Source organism: Tachyglossus aculeatus, chromosome 19, assembly GCF_015852505.1.
Source record: "Tachyglossus aculeatus isolate mTacAcu1 chromosome 19, mTacAcu1.pri, whole genome shotgun sequence".
NCBI lineage: Eukaryota > Metazoa > Chordata > Mammalia > Monotremata > Tachyglossidae > Tachyglossus > Tachyglossus aculeatus.
The window spans coordinates 39,275,522-39,292,807 of record NC_052084.1 but is presented as its reverse complement, the minus strand read 5'-3'; the positions used below and the strand labels follow the sequence as shown (position 1 = coordinate 39,292,807).

The window sequence follows — 17,286 nt, the reverse complement described above, 5'->3', positions numbered from 1 at the left end:
ATAACATTTCCCTATTCAGTCTCCTGGTCTGACCTTATTTCATTTCTTTCTCTGCCAAGTGATAAGGTGCTTTTGTTGCTGTAAGGTTTCCCAGGAAAAGGAAAATGGAAGCATGTTTTCTGTTAAGAACTTCAGCCTGATTTGAGGTAGAGAACTGTACTTTCTGGCCTGCCCAAAAGCTTCTTCTGAGACAGTTGTCACTTTTGTGTTTTAGCCAGAGGAGCCTGGCGGAGATCACTGAGCTCATCCACACAGCTTTCCTTGTACACCGTGGGATTGTCAACATTGGTGAGTTGAAGACTTCCGACGGGCCCCTGAAAGACATGCAGTTTGGAAACAAAATCGCAATTCTGAGTGGGGACTTCCTTCTAGCAAATGCCTGCACCAGCCTGGCCCAGCTGCAGAACACAAAGGTAAAATATGTCACTGTGCTCCAGCCTCCCGTCTGCTTTTTCAGTGGCACTGGAGTGGCTCTTGTTTGCATCTGTGGGTTGATGTCGGACTGACTCTTATACACGCCTGTGGGGGGATGCTGGAGCGACTCTTATATGTGCCTGTGGGGTGATACCTCTGGCTCAGCCAGCACAGTGTGATGGAAAGCTAGCAGCATGTCGATCCTGAGATGGTGCAGCCATCAATACAGAAATGAAAAATACAGGCAGTCACAAAAGGGAAGCAGCCCCCCAAAAAGAAAAAAAAGTGCATTATCAATGAAAACGGGAACACTAGCTGCCCCTTTCTTATCTCTTGTCTGGGATTTGATTCTTATCTAGGTATTTCCACTAAGAGTTTCCTTATTTCTTTGTCTTAGGAAGCAACTTAATCTATTGGGTGCAGAGTGCTCTACTAAGCACCTACTGGATGCAGAGCCCAGTATTGGGCGCCTGCTGGTCATTCAGCACTTTACTAGGTGCTTACTGTGTGCTGCACACTACTGGATGCCTGCTGGGTTCAGGGCTATGTGCTGAATGCCGAGTGCTCTACTAAGTGTGTGGGTGACAAAGTGAAAGTAAGAGGCTCAGTTCCTTGCCCTCAAAGAGTGTGCAGACCAATGGGAAAGATAGGAAGACACATTGATAAAGAACTGGTAACCACAAGAGTTTGGAAAAACAAACAAATGGAGTTCATAGATCGATAGCTCCATGATTGAGAGCGCTCTCTCTCTCTCTCTCTCTCTCTCTCTCTCTCTCTCTCTCTCTCTCTCTCTCTCTCTCTCTCTCTCTCTCTCTCTCTCTCTCTCTCTCTCTCTCTCTCTCTCTCTTTTTCTCTCTCTCATAAGGGGATATGATCTCCTCGAAGCTAGCAGTCTGGGAATCTGAAGAATTCTTTGTGGTGTAGAACAGCTTCCATGACATGAATGGTCTCCTTTCAGCCAATAACGTGGAGTTTCTCCTTTGAGAAGAAAATCACATCTCAAACCTGATGTGTTTTAGTGTTCTCCCAGGAGCCAGCCCAACAGAAAAAATTCAGGGTGAAACACTGTGGTGTCAGTCTTTTGGTAGTGGTTGTATCATCAGCCCATTTTAGTGTTTGAGAGATTGGAGTGTCCAGAACTGAGCATCTGTCCATCAACTTTCCAGTGCGTTGGACCAGACTTCCCTTTTCCAATTCATGACCTATGCCTTTCTTTCCAAGAAAATGTACTAGCAGTGGGGACTTGAATGTAGATTTCTCTGATCCCCACTTTCCCTGGGGGGGGGGTGGAATGAGGAGAGAACATGTGCAAGATTTTGCAAACAGTATTGGCAGCATATTGAGGGTAACAAACCGATTACCCTGTAGCTATATACTTGAGCCCAGTAAACTGTTTTATTCCTTGTAATGTAAACTTTCTTCTTGTACCTCAACTTAAGCTATCTTACCAGACTAATTGTATTGCGCTGCTAGACTCTCGTTGGAATTCTTTGTGGTGCCTTTATCCGGGCACTTCTCCCGGGGCTGACAATTAGATGTACAATTCTGCCATCATAATGAAATGCAGAGCTATTTAATAATTGCCAGGGGTAAAATTAGCAAAGTCAATTATTTTCCCTTTGGCTTTTCCCTGAAGAAATTAAAGGTCTGCAAGGTAATTGCCTTAGGTAACACTTAGATTTTTAAATAACACCAAGTATAGGAATTGTCCTAGTAATCCTCTGGTAACTGTCCTCTTGCTACGGTTGCAGGGTGTAACTGTTGTGATGTAAGCAGCAGCTAAGGGGATTCACGATGCCTGACTTCTGGAAACGATTGCTCAGGGATTTCATTCATACATTTTCAGCCTCTCTATTGAAGGGCACAAGAGCAATTGCTCTCTTAGCCCTTCTCCAAGGGAGACAGAGAGCTAAAAATTTGTGAAAATGCAGTTCATCACACCACAGGTGACCCGACTCCTTAGATGTGTATCCGTGGTGGGTCCATAGACAGCGTCCGGGCCTGTCTCCATGACAGGATCCAGATGGAGTCTGAAGTTGAGAGCATGCTTGGCCATCCAGCTGATGGGGATACATGGCGTGCTGGATCCTGAAGGGGATGAAAAGATACCCCATCACTTTCTAATTCCCACTCACAGGGTCTCCCTGGGCCTGGGTTGTCTCCTAGACTGTTTTTTTTAGGATTGGGGCACAGCACAAACAAGCTGTGGATTCTCTCCTACTAATCTGTTTTTGTAATTGAGCCTTGGTTCCCGATTTGCTGGTGGGTTGTTATGTGAAGATGTGAGTCCTACCCTGTTATTGTCACATCTCAGGCTGCAGGTGGTCCCTGGACCTGGGAACTGAGCTGGACCTCTTGTCCCGGACTTCCCCTGGCCTCTGGAGGCCCTGTGCATCAAGAATTTGGGTGTATAAATAATCCGGGGCACAGATGTACGCCTTACGTAGCTGATGCATTTCCTTATGGTAGCTTTGTTTTCCTAAAGGCATAAATATGTTGTTTACAAAAAAGGACTTGTCAGTGTAAACATTTCCACTCTATGTGTGCAAATCTAATCTTTTTACACCAAATCAAATGTGTATAGTATTAATAAAATGTGTGTTTGGCCTAGGATAGACAATGCTATCCTCCTGTTCAGGTGGCAGGCTTAATGGAAGAGTCTCTAGAAATGTCATAGTCAGGTTTCTCTGATGAGGGTGCTTTCAAATTGAGTTTTAGATCTGTAGTGGGCAAGGCCTTTGTATGTAGGGCTGGCACAAAATTGTACTCCAGTTTAATCAGATTTGCAGAAATGATACTCAGAATTAGCAGAGTGTGTTTTCTTTTTTCCGAACTGCTTTCATTCCAGTGATTTCCTTTTCTCCTGCCACAATCCTTGGAAAAGACATCCATGTCCCATTTCCAAGAAGAAAGGACCCTGAGGGGCAGTCATGGGTCAGTGACTTGCCTGCTGGTGGATCTAAGATTAGAACCAAGGACTTCTTGATCCCAAATTCCAGGCTCTTTCCACCAGAAATTGCATCTTTTGGTCTCTTTAGCCCAGCTTGCACCAGACTGGTGCATTTTAAGCACACAACCCACAGCAGTCGAGTTTTTCATAAGCAGCAGAGATTTTGTGCGAGAAGTTGAGTGTTACTGGGCGAGGTGGCGAGATGAACCTCTGGGAGTCCTTAAGTTTTGCTCTTTCTCCTCGAAAAGGCATTTAGCACAGAGGCATTTTTTGAGAGGCATTTTAAAGGGGCAGAGGCATTTTAAAATGATTCCTTGCTTCGTTGTCTGGAGCGCTTCCTTTGTACTTTGAGCTGTGGTGGTAGTGGCTGATCTCTGTCGTAGTGATTAGAGCATGGGCCTGGGAGTCAGAAGGACCTGGGTTCTAATCCCAACTCTGCCATATGTCTGCTGTGTGACCTTGGGCAAGCCACCTCACTTCTCTTTGCCTCAGTTACCTCATCTGTAAAATCGGGATTAAGACTGTGAGCCCCATGTGGAGCAGGGACTGCATCCAACTTGACAACCTTGTATCTGCCCCAGCACTTAGAACAGTGCCTTGCACGTAGTAAGCACTTAACAAACACTATTTAAAAAGAAACAAAAAAACTTTCCCCCCAAGTGAAATATCTGTTGTGCTCAAGCCGGATCTCTCCCCTTCTCTAAAGTGGTTGGTCGTTTGGGGTGAGCATGAAAGAAGGAATATAAAAACCCCAGATCTATCTTCACACATCCTACCCCATTCAGAAAAGCTCCCTTGGATCCCACAGTCAGATTGGCACTTTGAGAGCCATGGTGCAAGTCTCTAGGGTAAGGTGCCTCAGAAATAACTGCATCTTAGGGTCACTCTTGGATGGAATACTAACAAAGCATCACATATCTCCAGGGTTATCTGGGACAGCATTTCTTGAGTACATAGATTATGTCTTGTTTTCTCAGTTGACTGGTGGACAATCAATCAATCAGTGGATTTCATGAAATGAGCATCGGCTATAACTAGTTCTGCTGAACTAAGTGAATGGGAGAGTACAGTGGAGGATAAAGATATGATCCTTGTCCTTAAGTTACTTACAGTCCAATGGGAGAGTCCCTTTTTGTCAGAAAAGTCAAGGTTGACCAAAATGCAGGAAGTGTAGCAGAAACAAAATGAATGGATAAAGAAAACATAGTGTTTTCAGGAAGCCTATTCATTTTAAAATCAAAAGTGAATTTCTTACCATCTTATTAAAAATTATTTTTTCCCATTCCCCATAAACCAATCCATCTGAGAGCCAGCACTATTAGTGATTCAGATTTGGGAAATTGAGGTAGTGTGCATTACTCTCAGTGTAAATTGGAAACAGTTAGACAGGTCATACAGGCTCTCCAACCAAATTAGAGGAAAGCCAACTGGAAAACAGAGTGGAAGACAAGTGTATTCTCCTACTATGGTAACAGACTGGACTGGTAAAATCTTCCCCCAAATCCTCTGGAAAATAGTATTCTATTAAGAGTACATCTGCTAGCATAGGCAGTGAGTTTGAAACCCGATCAAGACTGTTAGGAAATTATTGTCTCACTCAAAGACTATTGAGAGTGAATTTGTCATCCAATTTGTGGGCTGTAAAAGAAAATTATTGGTTTAAACAAGTACAACCAATTTATGATGTTCTTCTGGTTCCCACTCTATCTGAAAGGCACTTTAGTAGAAAAATGAATTAAACCAACATGCTTTTTTACTCATGGTCACAAGTGATTACACCCCCTAAGCAAATAGCAGGTGGCAGAGTTAGCTATTGCATTTACATGGCATTTGTATTTCCCCTATCCCAAATTTACTTAAATGTCTGTCTCCCTGTTTGGACTGTAAGCTCCATGTGGGCAGAGATCACAGCTATCAACTCTGTTATGTTGTACTTTCCTAAGCACTTTGTACAGTTCTCTGCACACAGTGAGCGCTCAGTAAATACCTTCGATTGTTCGGTTGATTGATTGGACTGGGAACTCAACCTTGTTTCACCCTGCATTGTTCCTTGGTGTTTCCAACACCCTTTGACTTGGCTCATATTTCACTGAATGAACAAGTCGACATCATTTCATGGTGATGCTCAAAAGGACCCAGGTACGGCGCGCTAGCCCACGTAGTAGTGGTAAATCGCACCCAGACCTTGGATTGAGGTTCTGGCATTTCCATCATTCCTTAACCCTTCAGGGTTGTAAGCACTCAACTAAAAAACTTGCTTCTGGCTGGAAATGGCATATAAGGTTTTAGCCCGAGAGAAAATTTTATTGATTCAGGAACTGGGATTGGGGAGGGCTCTTCCTGGCAACTAATGATCAGCTGGAGGGTGTGGAGCCTTAGGCAAAAGAACGGGCCAACAATCATTAGCTGACAGGTGCCTAGCCCCCAGGTCATTTCTGGTATTATTAACTGCAGGTATGTAGATAGATAGATAGATATATATTTGTGTGTGTTTGTGGGGAGTCAAGGAAGGAGGCTGGGACTGAGGAAAATTCCTTTTTCAGTCTGTTGGAATGTTGAGTTGTGTGGCCTGCTTCAGTCCCGGTGGCTTGAGGACCATGACTCTCTGTCCCATTCAGCCCCTTGAAGACATAGTAAGTGCTTAACAAATACCATAGTAATAACAACAGCAGCCTGTACGGAGGAGGGCAAGGCCACCTGAGCAAGGTTATAGCCATGTCCTGGTTTGGCTGGATTTTGAGGGAGATGTGGCTGGTGGCCTGTGCTTAATGGTGGTCCCGCTACAATTTTGGGGTCTGCAGTTTCACCTGTATCACATTCATTCTCTACTGGATAACTGCCACATCCTCATATCCCCCAAACTGGCGTGGCTAAGTGGAAAGAACACAGGCTTGGGAGTCAGAGGATGTGGGTTCTAATCCTGGCTCCGCCACTTGTCTGCTGTGTGATCTTGGGCAAGCCACTTAACTTCTCTGTGCCCGTTACCTCATCTGTAACAATAATAGTAATGATAATCATGTTACGTGCTTAACTGTGTGCCAGGCACTGTACTAAGCGCTGGGGTGGTTACAAGCAGACCAGGTTGGACGTAGTTTCTGTTCCGCATGAGGCTCACAGTCTCAATCCAAGTGGCAGAGACAGGATTAGAACCCATGACCTCCTGCCTCCCAGGCCCATGCTCTATCCACTACGCCATGCTGCTTCTCCCCCAGAAAAATGGGGATTAAGACTGTGAGCCCTACGTGGGACAACCTCATTACCTTGTATCTACCCAGTGCTTAAAACAGTGCTTGGCACCTAGTAAAAGCTTAACAAAACCCACAATTATTTATTATTGTTATTATTATTATTATTAATAAACAGGGCATTCAAACGAGGTACTTCGAGATGCAGGATGACGACCCAGTTAAAAACATGAAACCAAATCACTTTGAAAAATAGCCATCATCCTAATAATAATAATTATTATATTATTATTTGTAAAATGCTTACTATGTGTCAGACATTGTACTAAGCGCCGGGGTAGATAGAAGATAGATAGATGGGGCTCACAGTCTCAATCCCCATTTTACAGATGCAATAACTGAGGCCCCGAGAAGTGAAGTGACTTGCCCAAGGTCACACAGCAGGCAAGTGGCAGAGCCAGCTAATCTGTTTCTAAGAGAGAAAGACATCTGAGAGCTCGCCTTCTCCAGGAGGCCTTCCCAGACTGAGCCCCTTCCTTCCTCTCCCCCTCGTTCCCCTCTCCACCCCCCCATCTTACCTCCTTCCATTCCCCACAGCTCCTGTATATATGTATATATGTTTGTACATATTTATTACTCTATTTATTTTACTTGTACATATCTATTCTATTTATTTTATTTTGTTAATATGTTTGGTTTTGTTCTCTGTCTCCCCCTTCTAGACTGTGAGCCCACTGTTGGGTAGGGACTGTCTCTATATGTTGCCAATTTGTACTTCCCAAGCGCTTAGTACAGTGCTCTGCACACAGTAAGCGCTCAATAAATACGATTGATTGATTGATTGATCCGATGGGGTTCCGTATATTTTTCAATAGGGCGAGATGTAGAGCCTTCAAGTGGGTCATTTTCAATGGACATGTCCTTGTTTGGGCCACAGTAGAGGTAGAGACAGCACTTTTCAGAGTGATCTATGATGATTTCTGTTAGTCGGTGGCCAGATCTCCGTCGGACCCGACTGTGTCCATTGAGTTTCAGGCTGAGCAGGAGAGAGCCGCCGTAACCATGGAACAGTTGGCTCCTGGGTCTTCTTTGGTGGTGGCGTACCTTGGGGCCAAGTATCCGAATACCCACTCGCCTGTTAATTCCCCTCGTGGGCCAGGGCAGGGACTCTGCTGTTTCCCAATGGCTTTCTGATAGTTGAACAGGTTCCCCGTTCACATCCAAAGAAGGGCCACTTCTAGAGGACTGGGAATCCAAAAGGGCAGCCCAGAGGTGGTGAAGTGTGGAAGGGGGAAACGCGACCCCAGGCAGGTCTGGGCCCCCAGAGAGATGCCTTTATCGATCAACTTGGTGCGCACGTATGGGTTACGTCACCAGCGACCTGGTCCCCGGCATCTTTCTTCCTGGGGCACCTCTGGGCAGCAAAGCATCTCTGTGGCATCGCTGCGGCTGGGGGCTGCCCCAGGGCACTTTGTCCTTCACTGAGGAAGGGGCCCATGGTCTCTGCAGCTGCCGTGTGTAAACACCCCTGTTCAACTCCTCCTGGGTGTTTTCTCTGTCCTTCACTGAGGAAGGGGCCTGTGGTCTCAGCAGCTTCCGTGGGTAAGCGCTCCCTGTCAGTTATTGGCAGTTGAAAAGGAAGAGCACCAAATTGCTCTGGGGGAGCAGGGCCAGTTCAGCCCACATGGGCCCTGCCATCCCTCCCCACGAGTGCAGCCCTCAGAGTGGCAGCGCCAGGGAAGGCACTTCAGAAACTCCAGAGGGGGTGGCTCCCTCGGCCAGTGGGAACCTGTTGACAGGTGCTGTGGGTCACCAACTGGCTCGCACAGTACTACAACAGACCAGTCTCAGCAAAGTCATTCGAACGGATAGGCACTGACACCCAACTCGGGCTCATCGGAATGTATTGAGCTCAGGTGCATGGCTAGCTGCTTCTTGCCCTGACCCCTTTGCTGACCCACCACTCTGTTACCTTGTCCTAGGCAGTGGCCAGCACTCTGAAGCTCCTACTCATCTCAACCTCCCACCCCTTAGAGGGCAGGGTGGCAACATCCAAGGGCAGTGGACCTCCAGTCCCTTCTGTCCACCGTTGTCCGAGAACCCTCCTTCTCCGTCTCCTCGGGCAACAACACCAAGGCCCAGGAATGCTGCCGATGACACAGGGTTTAGCTGGCAGGTGCATCCAAATCGTGTCTTCCCTGGGTTTAGTCGTAGGCAACGATATCCCTTTAAGCCCCATGGCCCCAGGAAAGGGCAAGATTTCCAGCAAACCCAGCTCCTGCTTCACCTAAGCTCTCCGTTATGAGCAACTCTTCCCCAGGGCCAGTTTATTTCTGCTACCGCTCCGGTGCTGTGCTGTTTGTTCATGGGACAAAGAAACTGCAATAAATTTATGAGTAATTAATGCTGCCAGTCCTGCAGATGTGTCACGAGGCTTTGCTAGCAGCTAGTTATTCCTGCTAGCAGGAAAAAGTTGAGGGGAAGGTGTGAGTATGTGTTCAGTTGCCTCTTAAACAGATTGATGGATTGCATATTCTACTCTTGCCCTCTATGGGGGTGGTGGAAATGATCTTCAAAATATCCTTTGAGGGCAAGTATGAGTCTTTCTACTCTATTATTTTCTGCTGTTTGTAATGTATTTCAGCATATGTCTCCCTCCCTAGATTTCAAGCTCCCTGAGGGCAGGGATCTAGCTCTAACCCTTCCAAGTTTTTAATACACTACTCTGCCCACAATAGGTGCTCAGTACATGTTACTGATTGATTTGAAGTCGTAAAGAAAGCGGATTATGAATCTGGAGTATCTTCCAGAGTTTCATTGCACCGAAATAGCAAGAGAAACTAGTTGATTGGTACGCTTTATTTTATGAATAAAAACCATGTGGCTTTGGCTTCCCTGCTATTTCCAGGCTGGCAGACTTTGGAATGATCACTTCAGCTGATGCTGCCTGTCTGTATTGGGAGATTTCACTGCATTGAATTCCCAGGCTGGGATCGGAGTACCATGTCTGTGGGTGCGTCAGAGTGAGGTGATGATTTGCTAGTTGAAGAAACATCTGCAACTCTGTTTAGTCGATTCCATCTGTCAGATGCTAAATGACAGTGCTCCTGAATCACATTTATTGACACAGGCATATACTCTCTACACAGAATATTTAACACCACTTACAGATATCATCTGTGTCAATTCAGGGCTGACCAACTTTGACTGATTCATTTCACAAATCAATTTGTGGACATAGAGCCTAGCTTGATGCCCGCCTCTGCCTAAATAGAAGCAAATAGTTTCCTCTTTCTCCTTTTTCCTGGCCCTCCTTTTACCTGCTCTTTGTATTCATGAAAGCAGGTCCTGGGGCGGCAATGATCACGGGGCCCTTTTGTCCCTGTTCTATTTCTTGATAAGATGATCAATGACATGGAATTGTCTCTGCCAAAGTGCCCCCCAAAGCAGTGCCGACTGCACTGCTGCTGAGTCCTCCTTCCTGCCTGTGAGGGAGTGGCCCATTGCAGATGGCTGTTACCCCCGGGTCTTTGTAAAGTCCTCTTCATGTTACCATAGTGGGTCTCAGGGCTCAGCCCTTTCACGAACCATAACATTTTTCAGGGAGTGATTGATCTGTATTATGTGTCTCAGCCATCAGGAGAATCTGGGGATGCTGCTTGGATAAACTGAAATGCAATCTGTGGCTGGGCATTTGCTTACAGACGTTCGTAGACCTATTGGCGATACCTGATCCTTCTGGATTTGGGAATGGAGCTTATCTGATACCTTCAGGAAAAAAAATCCCTTCGTTTTCTCTGGTCTCCGCTTAAATAACTCAACACATCTGGTAACACTGGGGGATCATTGTCCCTTCAGTTCCTATGCAGCTCATATTGCCTCAATATTTCTTAAGTATTCGGTTACCTAAAGGGCAACATGATTAAAAAAGGACTGTTTTTATAGGTCTCACAAATTAACCCATCTGCAGTGCCAGAAAAAACATGCCTTTAATCAGCAGGGTTTCTACAGTCAGCTGTGCATGTCTGTGCTCAGAGTGGGCATATGCACACAGGGGGGCAAACTTGGGTGGGGGCAGCGTGGGGAGAGGAGACACTCGGGTGTACCCGAAAATGCAGGTCTGTTCATACACACTCCTGTGAAAAGTCCAGGGCTCCTCGCTGTACAAATGAATAAATACCATTTGCCCAGGAAAAGGTTTGGCCGTCAGCTGGAGAGCGCCCAGGATGTTGTCGGAGCACACTGGGTTCTTCGAGAGCCTCCAGCCTAATGTCTTCAATTTCAAGAATGATAAAGGCTGAAACAAAATCCCTTAATTCAATCAGAACCACGTTAAATTTCGGAAGCAAAGGGGAGGAAGGATCAGATACAGAGCTGCATACATAGGAAGTTAGGCATTCAAGGAATTAAAAGTCGAGGAGGAGTTGAAGGGAATCGCCTCGAGGAGTCCTGATGTCTGAAATGGGTGCATTGAATTTTACAGTCAGTCCCAGTATTTTGTTGGGGGCTTTGTGGGAACCTAGGCAGTGCATGCAAACAACTCTAAATCGTACAGTGTTTCCAGAGAGGCCACTGGCTGCTTGTTTTACATTTGGAATGGGTTTGGTATTTTTTACTTGATTCAAATTTTTTTCCAAGAGCCTGAGCCTTGATGGTAATCCAGATGGCCACGTATAATTGAAACACTGCCAGGTTGCAGGCGTTTCTAGCTTGTGCATAGCGCTGACCCTTAGGCCCCTCACTAGGTCCACCTGCCTCCCCCTATCATGACAGGGACACTGCAGACCCAAGAGCGTGTTTGAAAGTTTTGTTGTTGCTGGTGGTTTGACCCTCTCTTTCTTTCCTGAGCATTGAGATTAGATGGAGTGTTAGGAAAGCATCCACCTGAAGGAACACGGTGCAACTGGACAGAGTTAAGGTCCTGTTGGTCATGGAGAATGGAAGCCTAAACCCCAAACGACTAACTCCTCGGTTTCTGGCTTGTTAGCAGAAAATAAGAAAATGGGTTGCGTTGGAGGGGCTGTGTTGAAGATTTTGGTGGTCAGGGGCTGTGTGGGTATGTCCAGGCTCCTGCCTGGGATCCTGTGGGGTCATTGGCATTGAGTGTCTGGAATTCCTTGGGGCTTTACTAGGGGCCAGAGCTCCATGCTCTCACACCTTCGATCCTGGGAGGTCACTGAGCTGCCCGAGTATTCTGGGCGAGGAAATGGAAAGGAGTGATCAAGTGTAAGTCAAAGTCTCTTTTTCCTTTTGTTCTTGTTCTCCAGGTTGTGGAACTCGTATCAAGTGCTCTAAGTGACCTAGTCCAAGGGATCTACCATGAGAACTCCTCTTCTGCTGAGGTAAGCTTTCAGGTGGTTTTGGGTGGCCCAGCAGGCACTGGGTGAAGGGGAAGGAGAGCCCAAAGGTTGAGCTGTTTTCGTTGTACGGGCCTTTGTTTTAGACTAGGTGTGGGCACCCAGTGGGCCAGTCAATTAACATATCTCCCACACCCAGCCGGGCTTGCGGTCTGCTCCATCTGCCCGTGCCATCCAGCCTGCTTTGCACCGTCATGGTAGGTGGGATGACTGCGGCTTCTGTGCTGAGCATCCGTAAAATGCAGAGCTCTGGCAAGGTCGACATGGCGGCTGCTGTAGCTAGGGTGGGCACTGTGGCGGTAGCTGTGGCTGTCAGACTCTGAGCCGCGAGGAACCCAAAGCTCTGTTCCTCTAGCTACAGGGCCCTTCTGCTTTCATGGAGTGAATCTTCCGTATTTGTCTTTGTTTTCTGTCTTTCGTTAGCGTTCTTATTGTTTCATGTTTTTCTTATGTGTCTGTTGCCAGTTGCCCCTCCCTGCTGTTATTCTTAGATGATGAGCCCCTTGGGGGCCAGGGACAGTGTTCCATTCCCAGTGCTGAGCACAGTGCTCTGCACACATTAGGCTCTTAATAAATTCTATTAATTGATGCTGTTGCTACCCACCCCAGGTTCCAAGTTCCACCCACTTTTCATTTCTTCATTGTCGTATTTATTGAGCGCTTACTGTATGCAGAACACTGTACTAAGCGCTTGGAAAAAAGTACAATAGTCATTGTCGAATTTATTGACTGCTTACCTTCAGCCAGACAGGTGAGTTCAGTGCAACAATAAACAGATACAGTCCCTTCCCACAACGAGCTCACAGTCTAAGAGGGGATCTTCAGTCACCTTCAGGGAGCTGTCTTGTAGCTCAGGGGAGCCAAATGAGGCCTGGGCTGGGACAGTAGCCAACTGCCCCCGGGAAACGGCTATTGTCTGGGGCCCAAAGGGAGCTGGCCCTGAAACAAGGGCATGATTCAATCACCAGACTTCCCATCCCTTGAATTCCGACAGCCCAGTAAGATTTACTGCTGCCTTGGTCTTGTTCTGCCCTGCCAGACCTTTGATGGTGGCAAAGGTGAGCTATTGTGCTGAATTGAATGGAAGTGGAACGAAGGTTTTTTGACTCATTTAACAGCTTTGCAGGAAGAGTTTTGTTCCACTTGTAGAGTGAGGTTATTTCTCTTCCTGCAGCCTGTTAGATTTTCAGGAACGGCTTCATTTATCCCAATCACCATTGAACATCATATCTGCTGTAGCCAGGGCTTTCATTCTCTAGCTTCTTCATCGCACTTATTAGCGTCATTTCACCCTCTAGAGGTCGAGAGGACCGTGCGTGCATGTACATCTTAAGCTGTTTGACCTTTCTGTTTTTTCCCAAAGAGATTATAGTAATGGAGTAAAACTGTAGAAGATGAATAGGCTGCTTGAGGAACAGGATTCTTAAAGGAATAGGGTATAGGAGCAGGGGGTGGTTTGGAGGCCTGGCAGTGGCATCCTGGTCAGTGTCGATCACCTACAAGAAATCTGCTCAAGTTGATCATCCTTTGCGGGGCAGGCTGGCGGGAATAGGATGGATGAGAAAGCCTGGGGAATGGGTGGCACCCCTAGATTAGGGAATTTTCAGTCTTCCTTAGAAATCACCACAAAATCTCACAGACACACAGACACACACACTCTCTCTCTCTCTCTCTCTCTCTCTCTCTCTCTCTCTCTCTCTCTCTCCCCCCCCCCTCCCCCCCCCCCCCACAGTCCCAGGGTTTTATCTCAAATTCCTCCTCCCCCTCCTCTCATCACATACCTTCTCCCAGTGACCCCCCACTCCCTTTTCCCCCATCCACCACAAACAGCCGAGCATCTCTGAGGGTTGGTTCCGTGTTCTAGTGGAGCCGGGTAGACACCTGGCTGTGGAGCAGCGGGCAAACGGGCATGGGCTCCTGTCTGAGGGGAGCCCAGTGGCCCACAGAACACAAAAGAATTGCTTTGTGATTTAAAATACATCAGGAGCCATTTCATCTCTCCGAGGGCCGGGGGGAATACAAAAGGGTTTTGTTTTTGGTATGGTAATATGAGGCCATAATGAAGAATCTGAGCAGCACAAAAATAGCTAGCAACAGAACTCTATCTGGAGAGGCAGGGGGAAGTAGAGGGGACTTGTAACCAAAGCTTCATCCTGAACCCCCTGCTCCAGAAAAAAAATGTCAAGTGCAGGTCAGATTCTCAAGCTCCAGCTTCCCATTTCTGAGCAAAGATGTGCTGAACAAGGCTTTACTTCCAGTACATTGTTGGGACAATAACTTAACTAGCCAATCTGGAGGTGGGTGACCTTGACTTCTTTTTGCTTCATTCATTTGGTAGTTTGTAAAAACACAATACAACTCCAGAGGTTTTTCTTTTAGAAGTGAGAAACCAGTGGACCTGCTCTGCCATGTTTTTAAAAATATGTTTTGGCTCTTTGTCCCAACTGATGGACCAAGCATATCAAGCCAAGGAATAATATTTTCTAATGATCTTTGTCTGATTGGAACAGTGGATTTAGAAGGCTTGAAACCAAATCTTTGAGTGAAATTTAGGCCTCTGCCCCAAATAGAGTGAAAGCAGAATTCTCCACACTCTTGGTTAGCTCTACCACAGTGTGCCAGGCCTCAGACCCCTGGGAATTCCATGGCTTATGGGTGAAGGAAATGTTTTTTTTGGTTTTCAAATTACTCTTGGATGAAAATAGAAAAGGAGCACCTTGCTGGCTTTGGGAAGCCATGTGGCCTAGTGGAAGAAGCATGGGCCTGGCAGTAAGAGGACCTGGGTTATAATCCCAACTCTGCCACTTAATAATACTATAATAATAATAATAATAATTTTGGTATTTGTTAAGCGCTTACAATGTGTCAAGCACTGTTCTAAGTGCTGGGATAGATACAGGGTAGTCAAGTTGGACACAGTCCCTGTCCCACATGGGACTCACAGTCTCAATCCCCATTTTACAGATGAAGTATCTGAGGCACAGAGAAGTTAAGTGACTTGCCCAAGGCCATACTTGCTGTGTGACCATGGACAAGTCACTTAACTTCTCTGGGCCTCAGTTTTCTCAACTGTAAAATGAGGGCTCAGTACCTGGTCTCCCTACTACTTAGACTGTTGAACCCCATGTGGGACAGGGACTCTGTCTGACCTGATTAAATTGTATCTACCCCAGTGCTTAGAAAAGTGCTTGACACATTATAAGTGCTTAACAAATACTGTAATAATTATTATTTTTCCCAGTCCATGCGGCTTGGAGCTCTGCTAGGCAGCACTCAGGCCACCTTTCACCTCCCTGGCGCGGTGTCCCAGTTTGGGCCTTTCTACCCACCCCCCGGCACACACCTCACACCCCCTGGAGGGTCCTGGCCAGGCCCTTTTTTCATCGATGCCACATCTGCACAGTTCCTGTACAGTCCTTTTGTTAAAACTCCATTCTTCACACCAGCCTTCCACAGTTTATTTTTCCACATCACTTGAATTCATGTCTGCTAAGAAACAGGAAAAGAGTGCAGTAAGTATTATCTGCAGAACTCTGGCTCTCCCATCTCCTCAGTTTGCATGTTGTAAAATAGCCGAATATCATTGCATTATCAAAGTTAGGCTAAAATGTAAAATAAATTACAGTCAATTCTGCTCGAAAAGATGGCTTTGCTCTTGAAGCCATCTTGAAACCTTTGAAGCACTCAGTCAGCTTGCTCCCTCCTACATCACCTCGTTACTCCTACTACAACCCTGCCCACGCACTTTACTCCTCCAAAGCCAACCTACTGACTCTACCTGAATCTCATCTGCCTTGCTGCTGACCTCTCACCCATGTCCTGCCTGGAACACCCTCCTTCTTAATAGTCACCAGACATTTACTCTCCGCACCTTCAAAGCCTTATTGAAGGCACATCTCCAAGAGGCCTTCCCTGATTGAGCCCTCATTTCTTCTTCTCCCACTTCCTTCTGCATCACCCTGATTTCCTCCTTTTATTCACCCCTCCCTCAGCCCCACAGCATTTTTGTACAAATCCCTAATTCATTCATATGTATTAATGTCTGTCTCCCTCTCTAAGATTGTAAGCTTGTTGTGGGCAGGAAACATGTCTACCAACTCTTTTATACTGTACTCTCCCAAGCACTTACTACAGTGCTCTGAGTGCTCAATAAATACAATTGATTGATTGAACCTTGTGTTACAGAAAACTTGCATGCTCAATTACACCTTGACAACTTGCATTTCTTCCAAAACCATGTCATCTTAAAGCACTTTAAGCTTACGTTCTCTGCTGGCTGACCTGCATGGTGGGATGAACGCTCTCTAATTCTCTGATAGCATCGTAACCAAAGCGCCACGGTTTAAGCACATTGACTGGTAAAACTGAATGAATCCCAGAACGAGAAGGAGCTGAGTTGATTCTCTGCATTCTGCTCCCTCACTTGCTGCCCACATCCCTGTTTCTTTGGCCATGGAGTTGTATCTGGCACTCCCAGATAGAGGTCCAGATGGAAGCCAGGGGCAATGGGCAGGGCTGTGTCCTGAGAGAATGGTGGCAGTGTCCAGAACAGCCCCCTTTTTCCGGCCCTGGTTTCTGAAGATGGAGCATTACAAAAATGAAAGACGTTTTTCAAAATCTCAGGAAAACAGAACTAAAAATCCTTATTCTGTGACTGAAAAAATAAAAGCATCCTATGGAGTATTTGGAATAGGAAAAAATTAAGTACATTTTAAAGTTTTAAGGAAACAAACTGTAGATTGTCTTGTTAAAAGATTAAAATGCCTGAGAAGTGTTTTCCTGTCTCATTTGCCTCCCACATTGCCCCTAAGGCAAAGATAATGGACTAATAAAGCTTGTTCTATCTTGTTTTCCCACTGCTGGACATTTGTTTACACTTTCGTTATTCAGAAACCCAGCCCTCTGATGGTGCCAATGATGAGGTTGAGAATAGGGATTACCTGTCCTTTGATGGGCATCCTGTGTCCTCTGAGTGGAGAGTCGCTCTTGAATCATCCCATTTGGTACATGAAGAAGCAATGTTCTCCCAGCTTGAAAACTTATTGTGAGCCCCTTAAGTGCCTGAAAGCCCAGTGAGGATCAGAGTCAGAAAACTTCCTGGGAGGTGAAAATTCAGTCCTAGGTCAGATGAAGGGATGTCAGGTCAGGTGGTTGTGTGGGGCATCAGGGAGTGGTGGTGGAGTAGGGGAGTAGGGAACAGCTGCAGAAGAGTAGGGATGGGGGTCAGGTATGCAGTGTGGTGACTGGGGTCAGCTGCAGAGGAGCTACTGGGAGAGGCCCTTGCACTGGGTGGAAAAGCTTCATCAGAGTTTTAGTCCCGTGGAGGGGGTGGCCCTCCAGTTCACAGGTGGGTCAAGGGAGAGGTTGTTCTGTAAAATGG

The 17,286-nt window shown here is 46.4% G+C and overlaps 1 protein-coding gene across 1 annotated transcript in view; it reads left to right on the top strand.

The window, feature by feature from the left end:
• The window catches only part of PDSS2 (decaprenyl diphosphate synthase subunit 2), a 93,134-nt gene that overhangs the window by 62,121 nt on the left and 13,727 nt on the right, over positions 1 to 17,286 (top strand). The window contains exons 5-6 of the mRNA XM_038760897.1: positions 215 to 413; positions 11,817 to 11,891. Coding sequence (XP_038616825.1) covers positions 215 to 413; positions 11,817 to 11,891 — 274 coding nt within the window. The remainder of the gene's footprint in view (positions 1 to 214; positions 414 to 11,816; positions 11,892 to 17,286) is intronic.